The sequence below is a fragment of the Leuresthes tenuis genome, unplaced genomic scaffold, assembly GCF_036924035.1.
Source record: "Leuresthes tenuis unplaced genomic scaffold, fLeuTen1.0.hap1 SCAF_12, whole genome shotgun sequence".
NCBI lineage: Eukaryota > Metazoa > Chordata > Actinopteri > Atheriniformes > Atherinopsidae > Leuresthes > Leuresthes tenuis.
In genome coordinates this window covers 31,759,166-31,778,769 of record NW_027325366.1, presented here as the reverse complement: position 1 = coordinate 31,778,769, position 19,604 = coordinate 31,759,166, and the positions used below count along the sequence as shown (strand labels likewise).

The window sequence follows — 19,604 nt, the reverse complement described above, 5'->3', positions numbered from 1 at the left end:
GCAGATTTGACTGGATAGAAAGCGAAGGCCTTTCATCTGAGCTCTGAGGTTCAGCGGTTATTCTTTGTGTTGAGGACACGGCCGAGAGGAGAGATTGTTCTGCATCCAAATCGTTGCTGTTCCTCAATAAAAGGTACAGTTGCAGCGATTTGTAACGCGACAACATGACACTGCTGATGTCCATAAAAAGGCTTCTGAGACGCGTGGGAGGAGTTTGGCATCCATCCAACTCCTCCCTGCACACCTGAGTCAGCTGTACTTTCACTTTTATCTTTCTCCTTCCACTCGAGCTTCTTTTCTACTGCACTCTCCCTCATGAATGGTTAAGTTTAGGAACTCAAAGTACATGGTCAGGGTTTAAGATGTAACCTGTGAGTTTACCTGTGAGAGTCAGAGTTCACCTGCGAGAGTCTCAGTTTACCTGCGAGAGTCTGAGTTTACCTGCGAGAGTCTGAGTTTACCTGCGAGAGTCTGAGTTTACCTGCGAGAGTCTCAGTTTACCTGTGAGAGTCAGAGTTCACCTGCGAGAGTCTCAGTTCACCTGCGAGAGTCTCAGTTTACCTGTGAGAGTCAGAGTTCACCTGCGAGAGTCTCAGTTTACCTGCGAGAGTCTCAGTTTACCTGCGAGAGTCTCAGTTTACCTGCGAGAGTCAGAGTTCACCTGCGAGAGTCTCAGTTTACCTGCGAGAGTCTCAGTTTACCTGCGAGAGTCTCAGTTTACCTGCGAGAGTCTCAGTTTACCTGTGAGAGTCTCAGTTTACCTGTGAGAGTCTTAGTTTACCTGTGAGAGTCTCAGTTTACCTGTGAGAGTTTAAGGACCCTTGAAGACATCTAACCTCCGACACTGAAATGATCATCTTTAAACAAATGATTTACAGCCACATTCTGCAGGAAATTCAACTTATTGCCTAAAATGTTCTCCCAAATGCAGCATAATCCCACTTTGGTTGATTTGCTGATTTATTGAAGGCACAAACTTTGGTCTGAGATTATTTTCTCAAATCAAATACTTTGGATAAAGATGGAGCCACTTTGCACTCGAGTCTGAGGTGAAAACGTGTCGAGATGCTTCAGGACTGAGTTCACTATTAACCACAGATTTCATTCATTCTGACTGTAAAACATTGCATGCTGGGAGATTTACTCACGTTTGTTCAGATTCAGTAAAAAGAGTAAATAAATAAATTCAGTTTGAGGCTTTCTTTAGTTTCATCATCTAAACTCACCAGTGTCAGGCCCCTGCTCGGGATCCTGCTCCTTCTTCTTGTCGGTGATGTCTTTGTGGGACACGAGGAACAGAACCACCTCGCCCTTCTCATTCTTGATGGGTACGATGTCCAGAAGACACCAGAACTGAGTACCTGGAGGGAATATGAATGCAAACACACAGTCAAACCATGCTTCGGTCTCCTATAAAAACGATTCTGCTCATAAAATCTGATGAAGTTTAATTACCTTTAAGTTTTACTTGATATATATTGTGTCACTAACAGAGATTATTATAATTAGCTCATTTTGCTGTGGAGAGAAGAGTCTACCAGCCGATACAAGATTATTAATAATGTGATGAATAATGAGGTAATCTAATTACATACTTTGATGTACGCTCACATGTTGTGGAGAGAGAAGGCATATTCAGAAATAACTGAGAGTCGAAGCTCAAAACTGCCACATGGCTCACGTTCAATGTTCAAAGTGAAATGTCTAAAGTAGTTTAAATGAAACACATCAACATATTGTGAAGCTCACCATGGCTCGGTACCACTGTCTGATCCTCAGGCTTTTTATGCAACGCTGTAATTAGACAAAAATAACAGATTTCAGCTTTACTTCGGTACCAATATCAGTGTGTTAATGTACTTTCCTCAGATGGAAGGAAAAATCCAAATGAACACACACAAACTGGAGATCCTCCGGCCATCTTTGCTCCTCAAAGACTTACCTGTTAGTGCCACCTGTTGCCCTAAACTGCCCCAATTCAACTATTTTTGGAACGTGTTGCAGGTCTGAAAAGCATAAATTAGATGCATAGTAACAAATGAAATGAAGCTGACAAGAGAAAACAAAAAGATCTCGTGTTGATGCCTGAAATAAAATCATCTAAAGTTAGCAGGAGTGAGTAGAAGAAGAAGGAGAACTCCATACAAAGTTATATTTGGCTCCGTCTGTCTGAGGAAATCTATCCTGACGGGCATTGATGCAAGTCTTAGCTTGAAAGATGATTATATTTAACAAAAAGAGGAAGCTAAAGCCATCAGGTATCCAGCGCTAAAAACAACTTAAAGAAGAAGAGAAGCCAAACGAAGGCCGTAAGACATGCTGTTACATCTTGTTTTTTCATCCAGTTTCATCACTGCACCAGAGTCAGTGGACATATATATTTAAGTTAAAGTGAAAAGTCACTCACCAGCTTAGCCGTTTGTTCTTTAAATAGTTCACAGCGTGACAAGCCTCTTTTCAAAATGATTTTCCATTATGATTTTCAGTTATTTAAAGCACCGTCGTATCTGTGTGCTTGATAATGACACAGTGTGCACTGATACCAGCAAATATAATCTCAAAGGTGGTCTAAATAAGGCTTCTGCATGAGTCAGTAATGACATTGCAAATATTCACGTGGAAATCATTTCCCCAGACCATTCGAAAAGACATTATGTTCCCCCGAGCTCTTCCTCGTGAGACTTTACAATCATTTCAATCAGGAGTGCCTGCAGTTATAATAAGACCGTCGAGCTCCTTAAGCTGGAATGAAAACCTGCTTTTTATCCGCCGTCTTTACCCCTGAATTTAATAGTTTTTCTCCTGAGTAGTAAAAACATCTTCATCCTCATTGGATTACTTTTCTTTCTACTGTTTTTGTACGGATGTTACTTCTATAACAAGGTGACCAGAGCTGTCACAAAACGTCTAAAAAATCTATTGATTCAAGTCCCAGGTCTCTTTTTCTTTCCATATATGCAGACGTGTAAATAACTCCAAGCAGGAGTAAAGTCTCTCAGAATTAAAAGAGTGTTTAGTTTTAACAGGAAAAAGGTCTACGTTTAGGGGCCAGAGGTGGAACAGGCAAACTTGCCCATCTTTTTGACTCGGTACTATCAGTTTTCAGCTCTGTAGGTTCATTTTTGGGATCTAAACCACTTGATTAGGTTTTGGTTTTTGGTTTGACCTCCACACAACATCTGCTGGGCATTAAACATCTTGCCCAGGTGGTGTTTCCCACCTCATAATGCACCACCAGCGCCCGTCATCACGGATAACACGAGTTTTCTCAAGTTTAACATGAGACCAGGCAGAACTTTGGAGTGAAAATCAAACCAGTGTTTTCAGAGTCAACTGACTTTAAAAAGCAAGTTAACGTTTAGCTAAAAGGATTTCAAGCCTGTTTCAGCCAATCTTCAGGCTTCCCAAACTGTGCACATGCAGTAAAATGAATCAGAATGCATGTTTATGGCTTAAATCACTGACTGAAAATAAAGAAAACAAAGGAGAGCTGCATCTGTAAGCTTTGATAGGCGGCCATCTTGTTTAACCTGTGAGCAGCAACTGGGGTTAAAGGAGACGACTGCAGCTGATATTTGTGCCTCTTCCTCAAGCAGAAACAGTGAAAAAATGGGAAATTTGGATTCTGCAACAGCTTCTCTGGCTCCCAGTGAAGCTACATATCAACTACAAAATCCTCCTTTACACTTTCAAGGCCTTCCATAACCTGGCTCCTCCATATATCTGTCCGACCTCGTCCACACTGCCTCCCCCTCCTACTCTCTCAGATCCTCCTCCTCTCTTCACCTCGCCGCCCCTTCCGCCCACCATCAGGAGCAGGGCGTTCAGTTGCTCTGCTTCGCCAGCTCTGGAGCTTCTTACCACTGGACAGCAAAAATATTACCTCTCATTCTCTTTTCAAGTCTAAACTCCAGACTCACCTGTTCAAAATAGCAAACTCCACTTAATTTCTATTGCATTTTACATTGTCTTCATATGGTTTGTTTCCTGTTTATCATCAAGTGTTGTGAAAGCCTATAAATAAAATGCATTATCATTATTTGTGTGACACTCAAACCCAGTTTATAGTTGGTTATCACCTTACTAAACATTGTTCAATTAATATAAAAAGCAGCAATTGCTTTGGACTTCTTTGACATAGCGATTATTCCACTTTTGGTGCCATAAGGATGGAAAACTGGTGAGATTTATTCATGTGATGAGAGCTAACCTCAGTTTCATTAGTCATAGTAATAAAGGAACTTATGCTAAGATAATGATGTGGTTTGCGGTCACGTTTTGCACATAAATGAACCGCTAATAATTAAAATACTGTATCACCAGCCCTCTCATTCAAATAAAGGCTGGAATAAGAGGATAAGTCGGTGCCTGCTTGCTGGTACATAGATGCATGTAATCAGACTGAAACAAGCTGTTTGGGTTTTCTGTTTCTCACCTGTAGCTCTGACTCATGACAGATTGGGCTGTGTGTCAGCTGCAGGGAGCTGTGTGCAAGAAACCAATGCCCAACACGGATCATGCATGTAAATAATGGATTAAAACAAGCAGGAGGACTGCATGATTAGAAATATCGGCCATATTGAAGCTGGATTTGTGCCTGTTTGACTGGATCATGCTGAAACAGCAGGTCTTTTGTTCTACCTCTCCATGCACTGACAATAAGAGCTTTATGATGATACCAGATATTACCCTGCAGAGGAACCATAGCTGCTAATTACTGATGGTATGGATCATTTTTGTGGGAAGATCTGCTTGTTCTGTTCAGACTGAAATTAGATAGTTTGAAACCTTTTCACTCATGTGATACACGGTGGGACACACGATGACAAAGATTTAGGATTCATTCAGTGTGTTGAAACCAGAGGCATCTGAGCAATGAATGAACCAAGTGAACTTCAGCCTAAATCCCTGCAAATGTGTTGGAATAAATGGGATTCTGAGCTTTAAAGACGCCGTTTGGTTCGTCTCCTTTTGGCCTGCAAGGCGAGGAGAAACCAAATTGTCAGGCAAGATGCAAAATGCAGTTCTTCATTGTTGATTTTTCTACTTGTTTATAGACATTTATGCAGGATGGAATGTGAGATAGTGGAATCATAAGGATGTGCCAGTAGTTGTTGTTTCGTTCGTCTCCATGACGCAGTTGCGTTGTACTTCTGTTACGCGCCAGGAGCCCAGAATATCCGTCTCCGGCGTTGGTTTTTGCCTCTCGTAAGCGACTTGCCAGCCAAGGCTGAAGAGCATCCCCTGCCCTGGTTTCCTTCCCCGGGGCTCCAAACAGGCATGTTTTCTATGTTTTTTTCTATGTAGTTTATTGTTAGCTTTTTGTATAGCTGTTATATCTTGATTTGTAAGTCGCTTTGGATCAAAGCGTCTGATAAATACAGAAACAAACATTTTTGGATGGTGGGAGGAAGCCGGAGAGAACCCAAGCACACACGGGGAGAACATGCAGACTCCACATTCACTGCGGTTACATGAGCGCCATCGGATCGGATTAATGGCTGAATTACAATAAAACTGAGTTATTCAGCTCATGTAACAAGCTTAATCTGACAAGAAAACGGATCAGATCAAATTAAGACCCGATATAACTCGATCCAAACGTGCAATAATTAATTCGATCCATTACTGTATTACTATAGTAATATAGTATAGATAGATAGATATTATAGTAATATCGTCTCCTTCCACTTCCGGGTGAAGAATTTCGAGCATGCGCACAACGCTCGATCCATCCACTGTCTACGTGCATCGATCGTTCTGCGCATGCTCGAAATTCTTCACCCGGAAGTGGAAGGAGACGATATTCCTGTTGTTGTCGTCAGAAAGAAAGAAACAACGCGATGGAGAATGCTCCGTTGTGCATCGTCTGTGCCATAACCAGCTCATCACAGATGGAGAGGGACGCAGCTTCATCTCGCTCTGCGTTCGCCATCTTTCTGAATGCCTGAGTTTGTTGCTGTTGGCGGTGAAGACGTCAACAGGAAGTGGCTCTATTAGCGATAGCTGAAATGGGGACAGCGCCACCTATCGTACCGGGGTATGACATGCTTTGTGCCAGTGATTCCATTCATTCACCGCCATATATCCAAGGATAATTACCCTCAGATAAGGAGCAGAACCCAACTGTAGCTGTAATCCAGTTAATCTCATCATGTAGACCCACTGAATGAAAGGCCCCAGCCTGGAGTTGAACCTGGAGGCGACGGTGCGAACCACCGTGCAGCCTATAAGTAACTCTGAGCTGTAAGATTTACTATGTAATGTTAAGAATGTGTACAAATGGAAACTTGACCTTTAAGCAACGTTACTCTTGTTATTTCATAAAATTTGACCTTTTTAAATCAATATATTTCATATTTAACCTGAGCAATGCCCGTCACAACACATTCAGATGTGCATTTAACTGCAAATCTAGTTTTCAACCAACATGCTCGATAATATCTTTCATTTTTTGGTGCATTTGTTCGCCTTTGACGACAATGTTTTCCCGCTGGAATCTTGTAAAACTTGTTCGTATGAATATTTCATTGATTTCTACTGAAAAAAGAAAATCAACGCAGTTTGAAGTTGCGCATTGGGCTTTGCTGTGAGAACTCCGGAGGCCTTAGTGAAGACAAAGGACAGAAATGTGTTTATTCTCTTCCTCGCTGCTCTGGACGGCTGCTAGCATGAGCTCAAGGAGAGCTGAAATGCAACTAAGTTGTAATTTATGTGTGTTTGTGGAAAAACAAGCTTTTAAACCCGTCTTTTTCTCTTTGTTATAGGCTTATATCTCAGAGGAGCAGATGTGTCCACATCACCAACAGCCCTTTAATTTTCATTCGACTGAGCCTTTGCCTCCTAACCTCCTCTCTCTCTCTCTTTCATCATCAATAACAGCATTGATTCATTAATTATTAACAAAGAGTGGAAGAATGAGAGGGTTTTCTCCTGTTCTTTCACACGCCTCTTTTCCCCTGAAGTTTTCTGCTTTTCCCTGTTTTGCTTTTGCTCGCTGTCTTTTCTGACAGTGAATTTGATTTTCCATCTCTTCTTCTAGCTTTCAGCTCCCTGGAGCTGCTGCATCTCGCTATATTTTGTTATAAGAAAGAAACCAACCCCATTATCTGAGGGTTTCCAAGCGTGGTAAATCCTGATTGAGGGGGCGATTATTGAACACTAAAATGGATCCAGCGTCTGTTCTTCTTAAATTATGTTGCAACACGTTTGGTGGAGCTGCAGCTGAGAAATGTTTGTACAGGTTAAGTAACATTTGTACCACTCAGTGGTTTGAAGCCAGGACTCTGATTTAGTCTTGATCACACATATTCCAGCTGTCTGTTTTAGTCTTTTTCAGCCGTCTCTTTGGCCTGGTGATGGAGATAGTTTTCAGTTTGGCTTCATGTTGCCAGAGAGCTGTCGGTGGGATTTTCTTATGCACATTTTCCTGTTATGTCGCCCAGTCTGCTCTGATTGGTCAGCTCTGATCAGGCACTGCCCATCATTCTGCATCAGGTTTTTAATGTTCACTTTCTTTAAAAAATGTTTAATTGGACGCAAACTTGATACAAACAACCCCGACCATCTTTCAAAGCATTTTTCAGGACCATACAAGCTCAAAAGAACACCTTAATCATCCCCTTTTTGGGTCATTGCTGGAGCAGACAGCCTATGGTGCACAGTTCAGGAGGAAGTTCTCAAGACTTAAAAACTCCAGGACTTCAAGTGTAATTTGCAGGTTAATAAGCTTAACTACAGGCTTCTTCGCTGTAGTTATAGTTATAGTTGTAGGATTTACTCTCCAACAAACTTTTCTGGCACCTTTGTTAAACTGTGAAAAAAGCCACAAATTATTCTATCTCAGATGGATGAAATCTCTCCTGACCCCTGAAATGTCCTTCTGTCAGTTATTAAGCTCATAATTATAAGGCTGAGGCACGTCACATGCATTTAAACATTTGATGTCTTCGGCATCTTATCCCTGAACCTGTTGGAGAGCTTCCTCATGCTATGTAACAGCAGAGTTGTGCTTTAGTGTACAAAGTGTTGACACTAAAATATATATAAGATCAGACACTGTGTGGTACTTTTAATTTAAGTTATTATTCAAAATAAACTCCATTATGAGATAATTTTCAATACTGAGATTGACATTTTCATAAGCTTCCTTATGACATGAGGTCCCAAGTGTTTTATTTTGTCAGTATTTATTTTTTCATGGTATTTTAGAGTTTGTCTTTCTCTTGGAAACAGATAAAATTGTCCATGACTTTTAAATTTGACATTTTCTTTCATTTTGTAGTGGATAAAGAATGGTTGGTCGTGCCTGATCAGGCCGGCTGAGCCGACCAATCAGAGCAAACTGAGACTTTCAGGATGGGACCAGCTGCCCTACCTTGTGTTTTACAGGAAGTCTAAGTCTGTAAACGGCCTGCTCGCCGTTTCATGGGAGCTTAAAGTAACTGAAGCAAATGGACACACACAGATCTCTCCTGTCTCACCTTCCTTCTTGTAGAAGACCAGCTCGGTCTTGAACTCCCTCCTGTCGTCCAGGGCCCCTTGGATCTGGGCTGTTGACCGGTCGCTTGTTTCCGGGCCATACAGGAAGTGACAAGCGCAGCTCTTCTGCATGAGCTCAGCTCGGGCGTAACCGGTGAGCTCACAGAAGCCGTCGGAGCAGTAGACGATGGGGTAGAGCGACTGCACCTGGGCGTTACCCAGAACAAAGTTGCTGTCTGAAAGTGGAGGAAGAAGAGAGATAAATACATTTCTGCCCCGTCACACCCGGTTTGTCACATAAATTAGACCCCATACAAGTTTTTAGTAACTAATGCAATAGAACTTACTGTTCTATTGTGTTATTCCATCTGGTGGGCTTATTGAATTGTGGAGTTTATGCTGTGCTCCACTTTAAATACTGTGTTGAGCATTATCCTTAACAAGAAACCTTGGGTCCTTCTAAACCTTTCTTTGGATGTTTGGATTGTTGCAGATGCTGTTTCCTTGACTCACCTGCATTAAGTTTCCTCGACCGGCATTTAAACCAGAATGAGAGGCGTCCCAAAGCTTTTATAGAGCAAGAAGCTTGGGACGTACCAATGGTTGAAACTACAGAGGGGTGTTTCTGCTAATGTTAAAAGAATCCTCATTCAGTAGACTTAGAAATGCACGTCAATTCCACTGGTTCATTTATATTCCTGCAAATGTTTTATGGTATAAATGTGTTTGTGGGACATGGATGACTGTTAATTGCTGTTGGTTTAACTTGTAGGAGGGGCTTCCAGAGAGAGAGGTGTGCAGTTTGGGCCTGAAAGATCAGTGCTGGAGCCGTACAGCTCAGAGCCTGCAGGCGTTAAACTATGTGACTGATTTTTGTAGTTAGTTGCCTTAGTTTTTACATATTTGTTATTTCTCCTGCACAATGCACCTTTGCACAGCTGCACCTGCCACTTTACAGGTGAACCTGGACAAAAGTCAAGCACCAGGTGACGTCTTGAGTCCAGCCTCCTCCTTTCACCACTCAGCCAAATCCTACAATCAGCAACTTAAATGTTTGTTATGTTCGCAGTGATGTCAAACAGCATGATCTGGTTTTTGACTGGTCAGCTGACCTTTGGAGCCCCTCTCATCCATTAAGAATCGATTGTGTGTAACTTTATGCATTCGTATGACAGTGAATGACAGCTGGTCCTACCAGGACATAGTCTTAAAGTCAGTTTACCCCACATCAGAGGCATGTGTGATGTTTATTTCATCATCCTCACCAGTCTGAGGGTGCACCAGGTCTCTCTACATGCACCTGGATCCATCTGCATTCAGAACAACAACAGACCAAGAAGACGAGGAGCAAACTAACAACACGGATGTTTGTCTTGAAGAAAGAGTTTGCAGAAAATCACTGTTATCCAACCTCTACAACATACTGTGGACTGATTATAGCCCCGTGCATGACCCAAAAGGTAATATGTAACATGGTTCTGCAGAGTTTGAATCAGTTTGCACCATGTTCCCAGACTCAGAGTGGAACTACTACTGTTGCAGCACACATCCAACCACTGACTGCATTCAAAGGAGGGACATCACAACAAGAAAGGCTGGAGTTCAGCTGTGTCCATTCTGTTAGCAAATATTTCTGTAGCCACTGGGATTATGCAGCCTCACGCCCTCTGAGCTACAAATAAAAGGGCTCTTTGTGCATGAATATGGATCGGTCCGTCCACCAGTCTGTCCACCAGTCTGTCCGTCAGTCAGTCCCGTCCGCCAGTCTTTCCACCGGTCCGTCCATTAGTTCGTCCACCGGTCTGTCCACCGGTCCGTCCATCAGTCTGTCCACCAGTCTGTCCACCGGTCCGTCCATCAGTCTGTCCACCAGTCTGTCCATTAGTTCGTCCACCAGTCTGTCCGTCAGTCTGTCCGTCAGTCAGTCCCGTCCGCCAGTCCGTCCGCCAGTCTTTCCACCGGTCCGTCCATTAGTTCGTCCACCGGTCTGTCCACCGGTCCGTCCATCAGTCTGTCCACCAGTCTGTCCATTAGTTCGTCCACCAGTCTGTCCATTAGTTCGTCCACCAGTCTGTCCATTAGTTCGTCCACCAGTCTGTCCATTAGTTCGTCCACCAGTCTGTCCATTAGTTCGTCCACCAGTCTGTCCATTAGTTCGTCCACCAGTCTGTCCATTAGTTCGTCCACCAGTCTGTCCACCAGTCTGTCCATTAGTTCGTCCACCAGTCTTTCCACCGGTCCGTCCACCAGTCTTTCCACCGGTCCGTCCACCAGTCTTTCCACCGGTCCGTCCACCAGTCTTTCCACCGGTCCGTCCACCAGTCTTTCCACCGGTCCGTCCACCAGTCTTTCCACCGGTCCGTCCATCAGTCTGTCCACCAGTCTGTCCATTAGTTCGTCCACCAGTCTGTCCACCAGTCTGTCCATTAGTTCGTCCACCAGTCTTTCCACCGGTCCGTCCACCAGTCTTTCCACCGGTCCGTCCACCAGTCTTTCCACCGGTCCGTCCACCAGTCTTTCCACCGGTCCGTCCACCAGTCTTTCCACCGGTCCGTCCATCAGTCTGTCCACCAGTCTGTCCATTAGTTCGTCCACCAGTCTGTCCACCAGTCTGTCCATTAGTTCGTCCACCAGTCTTTCCACCGGTCCGTCCACCAGTCTTTCCACCAGTCTTTCCACCGGTCCGTCCACCAGTCTGTCCACCAGTCCGATGGACTGATGTCTGTCCATCAGTCTGTCCAGTCCTCTGCCCCAAGTCTGTCAGATCAGCCTCATGAATTCAAGTCTCAATTCGATAGTGACAGAAAATCTATTCAGAGGCTAAACTCAAATATGAATTCAACATTTAACACGTCAAAGACCTGAAGGGAATATCTTACCAAAAGTACTTTAAAGAAAAATTAGACTTTAACAAGATTTACAACATTACATTGTGAAAAAATATGATAAGTAATGGTTTTATGGGCTGATCGTCTTCTAACCTCTAAACCGTTCACCAAAGAGGGTTCATGATTGGGTAGAAAATCACCAAATAAGACAAATATAGCTGTTAAACCTCAGAATATATCAAACATAACAGATTCCCCAGAAGAGTAATTATATGTTTTCAACTCGTCTTTTTGTTGTTGTTTTCAGTTGTTTTACATTTCTTGGTCGTGATTAGAAGTCAATGCGATTCTTTTTTTGTTGTTTTTACGTCTTTTTTTTGTTGCCTTATGTATCTTTGTGGTGATTTAGGGCGTTTTAGTCGTTATTTTATGTTTCATGGTGGTAACCTTGCATGTCTTTGTGGTTGTTTTGTGTCTCTTTGGGTAAAATTCCTCCAAAACTATGAAATAAATCAAATTGAACATATGTAGGTTGTTCTCTGTGGTCTCTTTATGACAACTAATTCAATAACTTCACAACCATTCGCTGAGCCCCCCTTAAAACTGTCAGAAGCCCCCATGAAGCCGCCTCCTACTTCCTGATATAAACAATCAAATAGTTTTCCAATTCATTTGATTAAAACCAAGCGTTTAACTTTCCTCTTAAATAAAATTTAAACTATAAAAACCCAACATACAACATTTCCTAGAAGTAGATCCAGAGTAAAGTAAACTGAATTTTGTGTTATTGATATCAACACATCACCTCAGCAATTAATTGCCCACAATTCAACGGAAGACACTATTCTTTCTGTCAATTTTCCAAAGTGACCAAACACTTTGATTATTGCATTATTTCTATTTCTAACGATCAGATCATCTTGGCTTTTGGCTGAAAACTCCACTTTGACATGCTCTAAATGTTACAGAAGCCCTTGAAGTCCCTCAGGCGCCGAACCTCTGAGTATCGGCACCTGGAGTCCAAATGTGGCAAATGAGGAAAGCTTCTTCTCTGTGAGGGTGGGGCTGACCGCTGTAGGAAAGGCAGATCAATAACAGGAATTGATCAGGTGCACTAACGATGACAAGAGTCATCACAAAGCCTTATGAGGTTTCTTTAATTGATGCCACATGCCCTCAGGTGACACTCAGGCAGAAGCCCTGAACGATCCTGTTTACTGGCTTCACATTCGCTTCCTGGCTGTTGATTGGTTGATCTGCAGCAGACAGATGTGTAAATAGAGCAAATTCTTCACCCCTGCATATCCAATTAATGACCAGGGGCAAGTGGATGAGTGAGCACTCTAAAATGGTTCATTTATTACTTTGTGCTCCGTTTTTCTGATTGATCCATCAACTCCGAGGGCTCTCGAGACCAGATATTTAATATTTTATGCTTGATTGGGGTGTGAGTACGGGTGCATATTTTGCTCCGAGCTAATTTGAGAGCGAGAGGGCTTAAAAAGAATTACTGAGACCTGAGACTTATCTAATGAATGTGAGAGGAACATTCTGTTGCCACATCTAAACAAAAGGTGCAGAAGAAACATGTGCACTCAAATACGAGTTTCAGCACACGAGTTTGGTGATGATTTGCAGCCGTCAGTCAATCGATCTCATCGGCTAATTACAGAAAACATCCCCTCTGCCTCCTTTTCCTGCTCTTTCTGCCTTTGTTCTCCCGGGAGGGAACAGCAGTGATCCAAACTGAGAGCAGAGGAGGTGACGACCACCTTCCTGTCACGCTTCCTCACCCTGCTGATCCTGTGGGAATCATTGCTGATGTCATCCAGGGCCCTGATGTGCCACCGGGATTCAACCAAGTGTCCCATGCCTGGTAGCATATCTGGGGACAAATACAACTCCCCGTGAAGGTAATAAGATGCTTACCCAACATTATAAACCTGACTGTGACAACGTTTCGTATAGTTTTATATAAACTTTGACCAATAAAACTAACATGTTTTAAATGTTACACAGACAGGATTAGATAGTTCTTTCTTTAGGATCATTTTCACTTCAGTGTGACCTAAGAAATTTCAGAAAGATAAACAGACAAATTGCACAATTTTCTTCAAAAGGGAACTCTGGTATTTTTAAACCTTATTTCTGGCATGAAATGCGTTCATCTACTCACTGAGAACAGTTTGGTGAAAGTCGGCGTCCTTCAAGATATTTAGATAACTGGAGATCCATATAACGGAGTGAACGGGGCTTAGAGGATGCAGCCTCTAAATAAGGCATTATCTGTCTTTATTTCACCAATACTTTAAGAAGAATGAATGAATGAACGTGTGCTATAGCTCGGTTAGCTCATAGCTGCTGTGTTGTTGTTATTGGCAGCTATCGGGGGGCTTATAGAGGCTTTCTACACACTTGATGATGTCATTGACGCCCGCCGCTGCAGCACAGCTCATTCACTCCGGTAAGAACGTCCATCTTACTCAAAGTTGTCGTCCACGTCGTCAAAATCTGATAAATATCCTGCCATGTTGCACAAAACTATCAGCAGCAAACTCTGTGTGAAGTTAGCCGACTGTCACAGAGCACGGAGTGAATAAACTGTGCTGCAGGGGGGCGTGTGGATGAAGTGGTCCCAGTAGAGTGCCTGTGTAGAAATCCCTCCGTTAGCTCTCCTATAGCTGCAAGTAGCCACATAACAGCAGCTATGAGCTAACAGAGCTATAGCACACGTTTATTCATTCATTCTTCTTAAAGTATTGGTGAAATAAAGACAGATAATGCCTTATTTAGAGGCTGCATCCTCTAAGCCCCGTTCACTCCGTTATATGGATCTCCAGTTATCTAAATATCTTCCGAAGGACGCCGACTTTCACCAAACTGTTCTCGGTGAGTAGATGAACGTATTTCATACCAGAAATAAGGTTTAAAATACCAGAGTTCCCCTTTAAGGCCGAAATGGTTGAATCTACCCAATTCTGACTTTCTGTCTACAATCCACCGATAAATAAAAAATATTATTCAGTTGAACCTGCAACTCCAAAATATATTAACAATGAGTAATTTATACCGGGCCTCTGATCAGTCAGAGCGCGTTAAACTGAAAAGCTGCTGGTTAGGATAACCGGCAAATCATTCGGTGGATCCCCAAAGATGGTTCGACATCACACTGAGAGAAAGTTCACAGACAGCTGCTCTAATGTGAAATTCTGGGGTCTCCTTTGGTGCTGACTCACAGGTTTTGTAATATAATCTGGCAGAAAACATCATTCTTGGTGGTTAAGTGATGAATAAGCAACAAGATAAGGTAGTTTTTGGACTTGTTCTCAGTCACTCGATGTTTGGTTTGATTTGATTTGATGTAGGAATCAAATATCCTGGTCAGGGTTCATCATAATGTTAAAGGGGACAGATGAGAGCATATAATTGGGTGCCTGAGGTCAACCAAAGTTTTTTGTTTGGGGCCCTTACACCTGAAAATGTGTCATTCAATGAGCCTTTCAGATTTGCCGATTAAACGCAGGTCATTCTGCAAAATTATCCAGCCTCCTCCATCTTTATCTCTGCCTAGATTCAACTTCAGTTGATGCTGCATTCGCTGTACCTCAGAAGTGGGAAACCATTAACATCAAATCTCACCATTAGTTAAATAATGAGGAAATAAATTAGCTAATAAAGCTCTATCAGTGTTCTAATGTTTTATATCCCATCAGTAAAATCTGACATGTTATTGGAGTTTTAAATATCCCATTTATCACTGAATGCACCACCATTACTGCACAGTTTTAGCTGATCCAGAAACACTGACTGAATATTGGCCATATAACCAACAGTCCTCAATGTTAGCTGCTAAACACTTAAACTAAACAGTCCAGAGTTTATGGAGCCAATATGTGACGGATTAATTATGACGCGAGTTATTAGTGGTGTTAGTAACTGGCCACAGGCTGTTCTAGTCTGCATTGTGTTTTTTTAACATCTGGGGCCGTTAAACACATGACTTGTGATGAGATTGTGCTCAAAAGAGGGACCAGTGGGCTACAGCAGATGATGGGAAGTGGAAGTATTTGAGAATAAAACAGCCAGACTGGTGTTTCCCTGTTAGTTTGGTGCTTGCTCTGAGCTCTCAGGTTATTTAATGTATGTGTTCTTTCACTATGATAATATGTGCCAAGATTTAACAAGAATTACAGACCTTAAATAAGGAAGAGCCTGAGGAAGAGAGGGGGTTGAAGGGAGTCCAGTGGGCAGAAAGAGGAGAGGATCTGCTGCTGCTGTGTTATTTTTGATCAAAGCACATCACAGAGATGTCATGAAGACCTCAGAAAATGTTGTCACCTTGCACAAAGGGACAGAGTATCTCACTTTTAATCCATTGTGTTGTATACAGCTCCCTAAAAAACACAATCAAACAGTTTTTCAGAGTGTTTGGAGTGAGAATTAACCGGTTCTAACAATGCTGGGACCAAAGAAAGTCTGGTCACAACATTCTGACAGTGTTATGATGACCATCTCACACTGCGCCTGCTGATTCGACACATAAGGGCGCCGTGGAATCACACGCCAATCGATGCAGCAACAAACCCAAGTGAAGCACATGGATGTGCGTTCTAACAGCGTATAAAACCCAGTTGACTTACTTCAGCAGAAGCTTTATTTCCTGTTACCATGACCAAAAACATGACTTATGTACGGTTTATATGTATATAAAACATGAAGTCCAAGCAGAAAAAATAGCTCCACACTGCACAGTATGGTTTGCATTAAAGGGGAACGCCGGTATTTTTAAACCTTATTTCTGGCATGAAATACGTTCATCTCCTCACTGAGAACAGTTTGGTGAAAGTCGGCGTCCTTCGGAAGATATTTAGATAACTGGAGATCCATATAACGGAGTGAACGGGGCTTAGAGGATGCAGCCTCTAAATAAGGCATTATCTGTCTTTATTTCACCAATACTTTAAGAAGAATGAATGAATGAACGTGTGCTATAGCTCTGTTAGCTCATAGCTGCTGTTATGTGGCTACTTGCAGCTATAGGAGAGCTAACGGAGGGATTTCTACACAGGCACTCTACTGGGACCACTTCATCCACACGGCCCCCTGCAGCACAGCTGCAAGAGGCAGGGCACACCCTGGACAGGTCGCCAGTCCATCACAGGGTCACAAACGAGACACGCCACCATGCACGCTCACACTCACTCCTGGGGACAATTTAGAGTCAGCAATTAAGCCAACATGCATGTTCTTGGACGGTGGGAGGAAGCCGGAGAGAACTATACAAAGGCAGTGAATAGGAATTCTAACATGAAAGTCTTCCAGAGACTTTACTCCTCTCAGGGTGGGTTGCAGGGATTAAAGTTTCCTGTTGATCCTATTTTAATGATCTCTGCTCTAAATCACACTCATTCTCTCAGTAAGTTGCATTTAGATGGACCCTCCATGTTTTTCAGCTGCTGCTCTCAATCTCTCGCTTAATCTCTCCCAAATTCAAGGCTGATTTCAAAGACCATCTTGCCGTTTATCTTGTTCAGTTATGTCACCGGCTATGAAGTCAGAGGAGGTCGTCTGCAGCTTGAATTACGAATGAAAATCACTGGATGTGAACTTGTGTCCAGGAATAGGTACGATAAGCAGGTCCTGAAGTAATTTTGCATTACAATTCCTCTATGATTTACAGAAAGAACGGCTGATTTCATGTACTTATCTAACCACAGCTTCACTTTAGTTCAAGTCTGTGCCTGATGCAGGCGTATAACTTAACTTTCATACAGTCGTGTGGAATAGAAAGTACATCCTGCTCCAGTTCTATGGTTTTACGTGTCAGTGAATCATAAAAAAAAATAGGAAAATACAAACTCAGATGAACAACTACTTGTAACGTATTATTTGTCTTTATTTACTGGACAAAAATTAAGCCAAAAACACAGAAGCAGTGTGTTAAAAACTAAGTGAACCCTCACTGCTTCCACAGGAACTAAGAGGGTAAGAAGCAGCCAGGAGCTGCTGATCAATGCTCTGATTATTGATCATCAGTCAGTGTGAGCAGCTCTATAAAAGCAGGAGTTCTGTCAGTTTTCAGGTGTGTGTTAACATGATGCCAAGGAGGAAAGACATCAGCAATGATCTTAGAGAAGCAGCTGCTGCTGCCCATCAGTCTGGGAAGGGTTATAAGGCCATTTCCAAACTATCTGGAGTCCATCATTCTACAGAGAGAAAGATTATTCACAAGTGGAAAACATTCAGGACAGCTGTCAATCTTCCCAGGAGTGGACGTCCCAGCAAGTTCACCCCAAGGTGAAGAAGCCCAGAGCTACATCTCAGACTCTACAGGCCTCAGTTAGCATGTTAAAGGTTAAAGGTCACCCCAAGGTGAAAAAGCCCAGAGCTACATCTCAGACTCTACAGGCCTCAGTTAGCATGTTAAAGGTTAAAGGTCATGACAGCACAGTTAGAAAAAGACTGAACAAGGATGGCTTGTTTGGAAGGGCTGCAGGAGAAAGCCTCTTCTCTCTAAAAAGAACATGGCAGCACAGCTTAGGTTTGCAAAGCTGCATCTGAACAAAACTCAAGACTTCTGGAACAATGTCCTTTGGACAGACCAGAGCAAAGTGGAGATGTTTGGTCCTAATGCACAGCAGCACGTTTGGAGGAAACCAAACACAGCATATCAGCACAAACACCTCATACCAGCTGTCAAGCACGGTGGTGGAGGGCTGATGATCTGGGCTGGTTCTGCAGCCACAGGACCTGGGCACCTTGCAGTCATTGAGTCCACCATGAACTCCTCTGGATACCAAAGTATTCTAGAGTCAGATGTGAGGCCATCTGTCCCACAGCTAAAGCTGGGCTGAAACTGGCTCATCAACAGGACAAAGATCCCAAACTCCACAAGTTGTTGCATTGTTCCCACTTCATGCTTCCACCTTGGTAACCGCTCTATAACCACAATTTCTGAGGAAACATATCCAACGGTTTTAATGAGACCTGCACATTTTTTAAATAATGAATTACTTGCTTGCAGTAAACTTTTCAAACTACAACAAAAGCAGAGTTAAAACATGTCTGAAGTAATCCTTAATTCACGTCCGTTCAAAGCAACTTAACAGGAAATGAACTAACAAGCAACACGTCAAAGAGACAAAGAGTCAACATGGAGCCACACTGAGGCCAGCCGATGCCGAGTGTGAGCAGAAATATTCCAGAAGTTGGAAACATATGGTGCAATTTATTTTTGTCTCCTTAGCAACCCCAGGAGTCTGAACAAATGTCAGAGCACGAAGATCACCTCTGCTGAGTGACTCACCGATTCCACGTCACTGTACACGTCATAGAAGTCTGAGCTGAAAATGCACGGCTGGATGCAGGTGAACATTCAGCGCCCTGATGAGCCGAGGCGCTGGGACATGCAGGTGGGAGTTAGGCAGCGTGTAATTGCACTTGATAACAAACAGTGGTTACTACGAGGAGTCATTTCAGAACAGCATAAACTGTGTTTCAGTTTTAGAAACTTCCAAATCAACTTCTACAGTTTGCTACTTTAGCATCTGTGCTGGATTATAGTTGTCAGGTGTGGAGAAGGTTGGACCCGGAGGCAGATATTTCAAAGTAAAACTTGATTTATTAGACAAAAACAGAACAACAGCCGGAATACCAAACACATTAAACTGAGACTATGAAAACTAACAAAGCACAAGCTTGACCTGACAAACCTGATAAATAAGAAAGACGGTGAGGATCTGGCAGAGAGCACGAGGGAACCCGGAAACTAAATACTGAAGTGGATAAAATACTAAATACTGATGGAGTGCAGCTGAGGGGGAAAGCACAGGTGAAGTGAGGGAAGCTGGTGACCAAGAGTGACCGAGGGAAAACTAATAATTAAAAAAAAAGGAACTAAACACAAAACAAAACTAACAGATGTGACAAAAGGAAACTATGGCAAAACTAGTGACATAACCAGAAACTTAACCCCAGAAAACGAAGAGAAGTCACTGACATGCATGTAATGTTCACCAGGTTCATCATCATCCCTTAAAACCCTCAGACCAGCTCTTACTGCTGGATTATACTGTTATAAATATATTTGAATTACATATAATTCATATTGTATCCCGCAGTTTTGATTTTATGAACTGCCTCTTATCCTATGCGCTGTGTCATAATCTTTTGTTATTGTGTAATATTCTGTGTGCACCTGCACTGAAATGCAGCCTCAGGCACCTCCTAATCCAGATGAATGACAGGGCTGCAGCCATAACTGCACTTTAATGTTTGTTTCTTTGTCTCAAATCT

General features: G+C 42.7%; 1 protein-coding gene across 1 annotated transcript in view; it reads right to left on the bottom strand.

The window, feature by feature from the left end:
• Positions 1-19,604, bottom strand: part of kcnh3 (potassium voltage-gated channel, subfamily H (eag-related), member 3) — a 164,872-nt gene that overhangs the window by 49,223 nt on the left and 96,045 nt on the right. The window contains exons 2-4 of the mRNA XM_072397547.1: positions 8,484-8,717; positions 1,750-1,794; positions 1,227-1,361 (exon numbers count right to left, since the gene is read on the bottom strand). Of these exons, the coding sequence (XP_072253648.1) occupies positions 1,227-1,361; positions 1,750-1,794; positions 8,484-8,717 (414 nt within the window). The remainder of the gene's footprint in view (positions 1-1,226; positions 1,362-1,749; positions 1,795-8,483; positions 8,718-19,604) is intronic.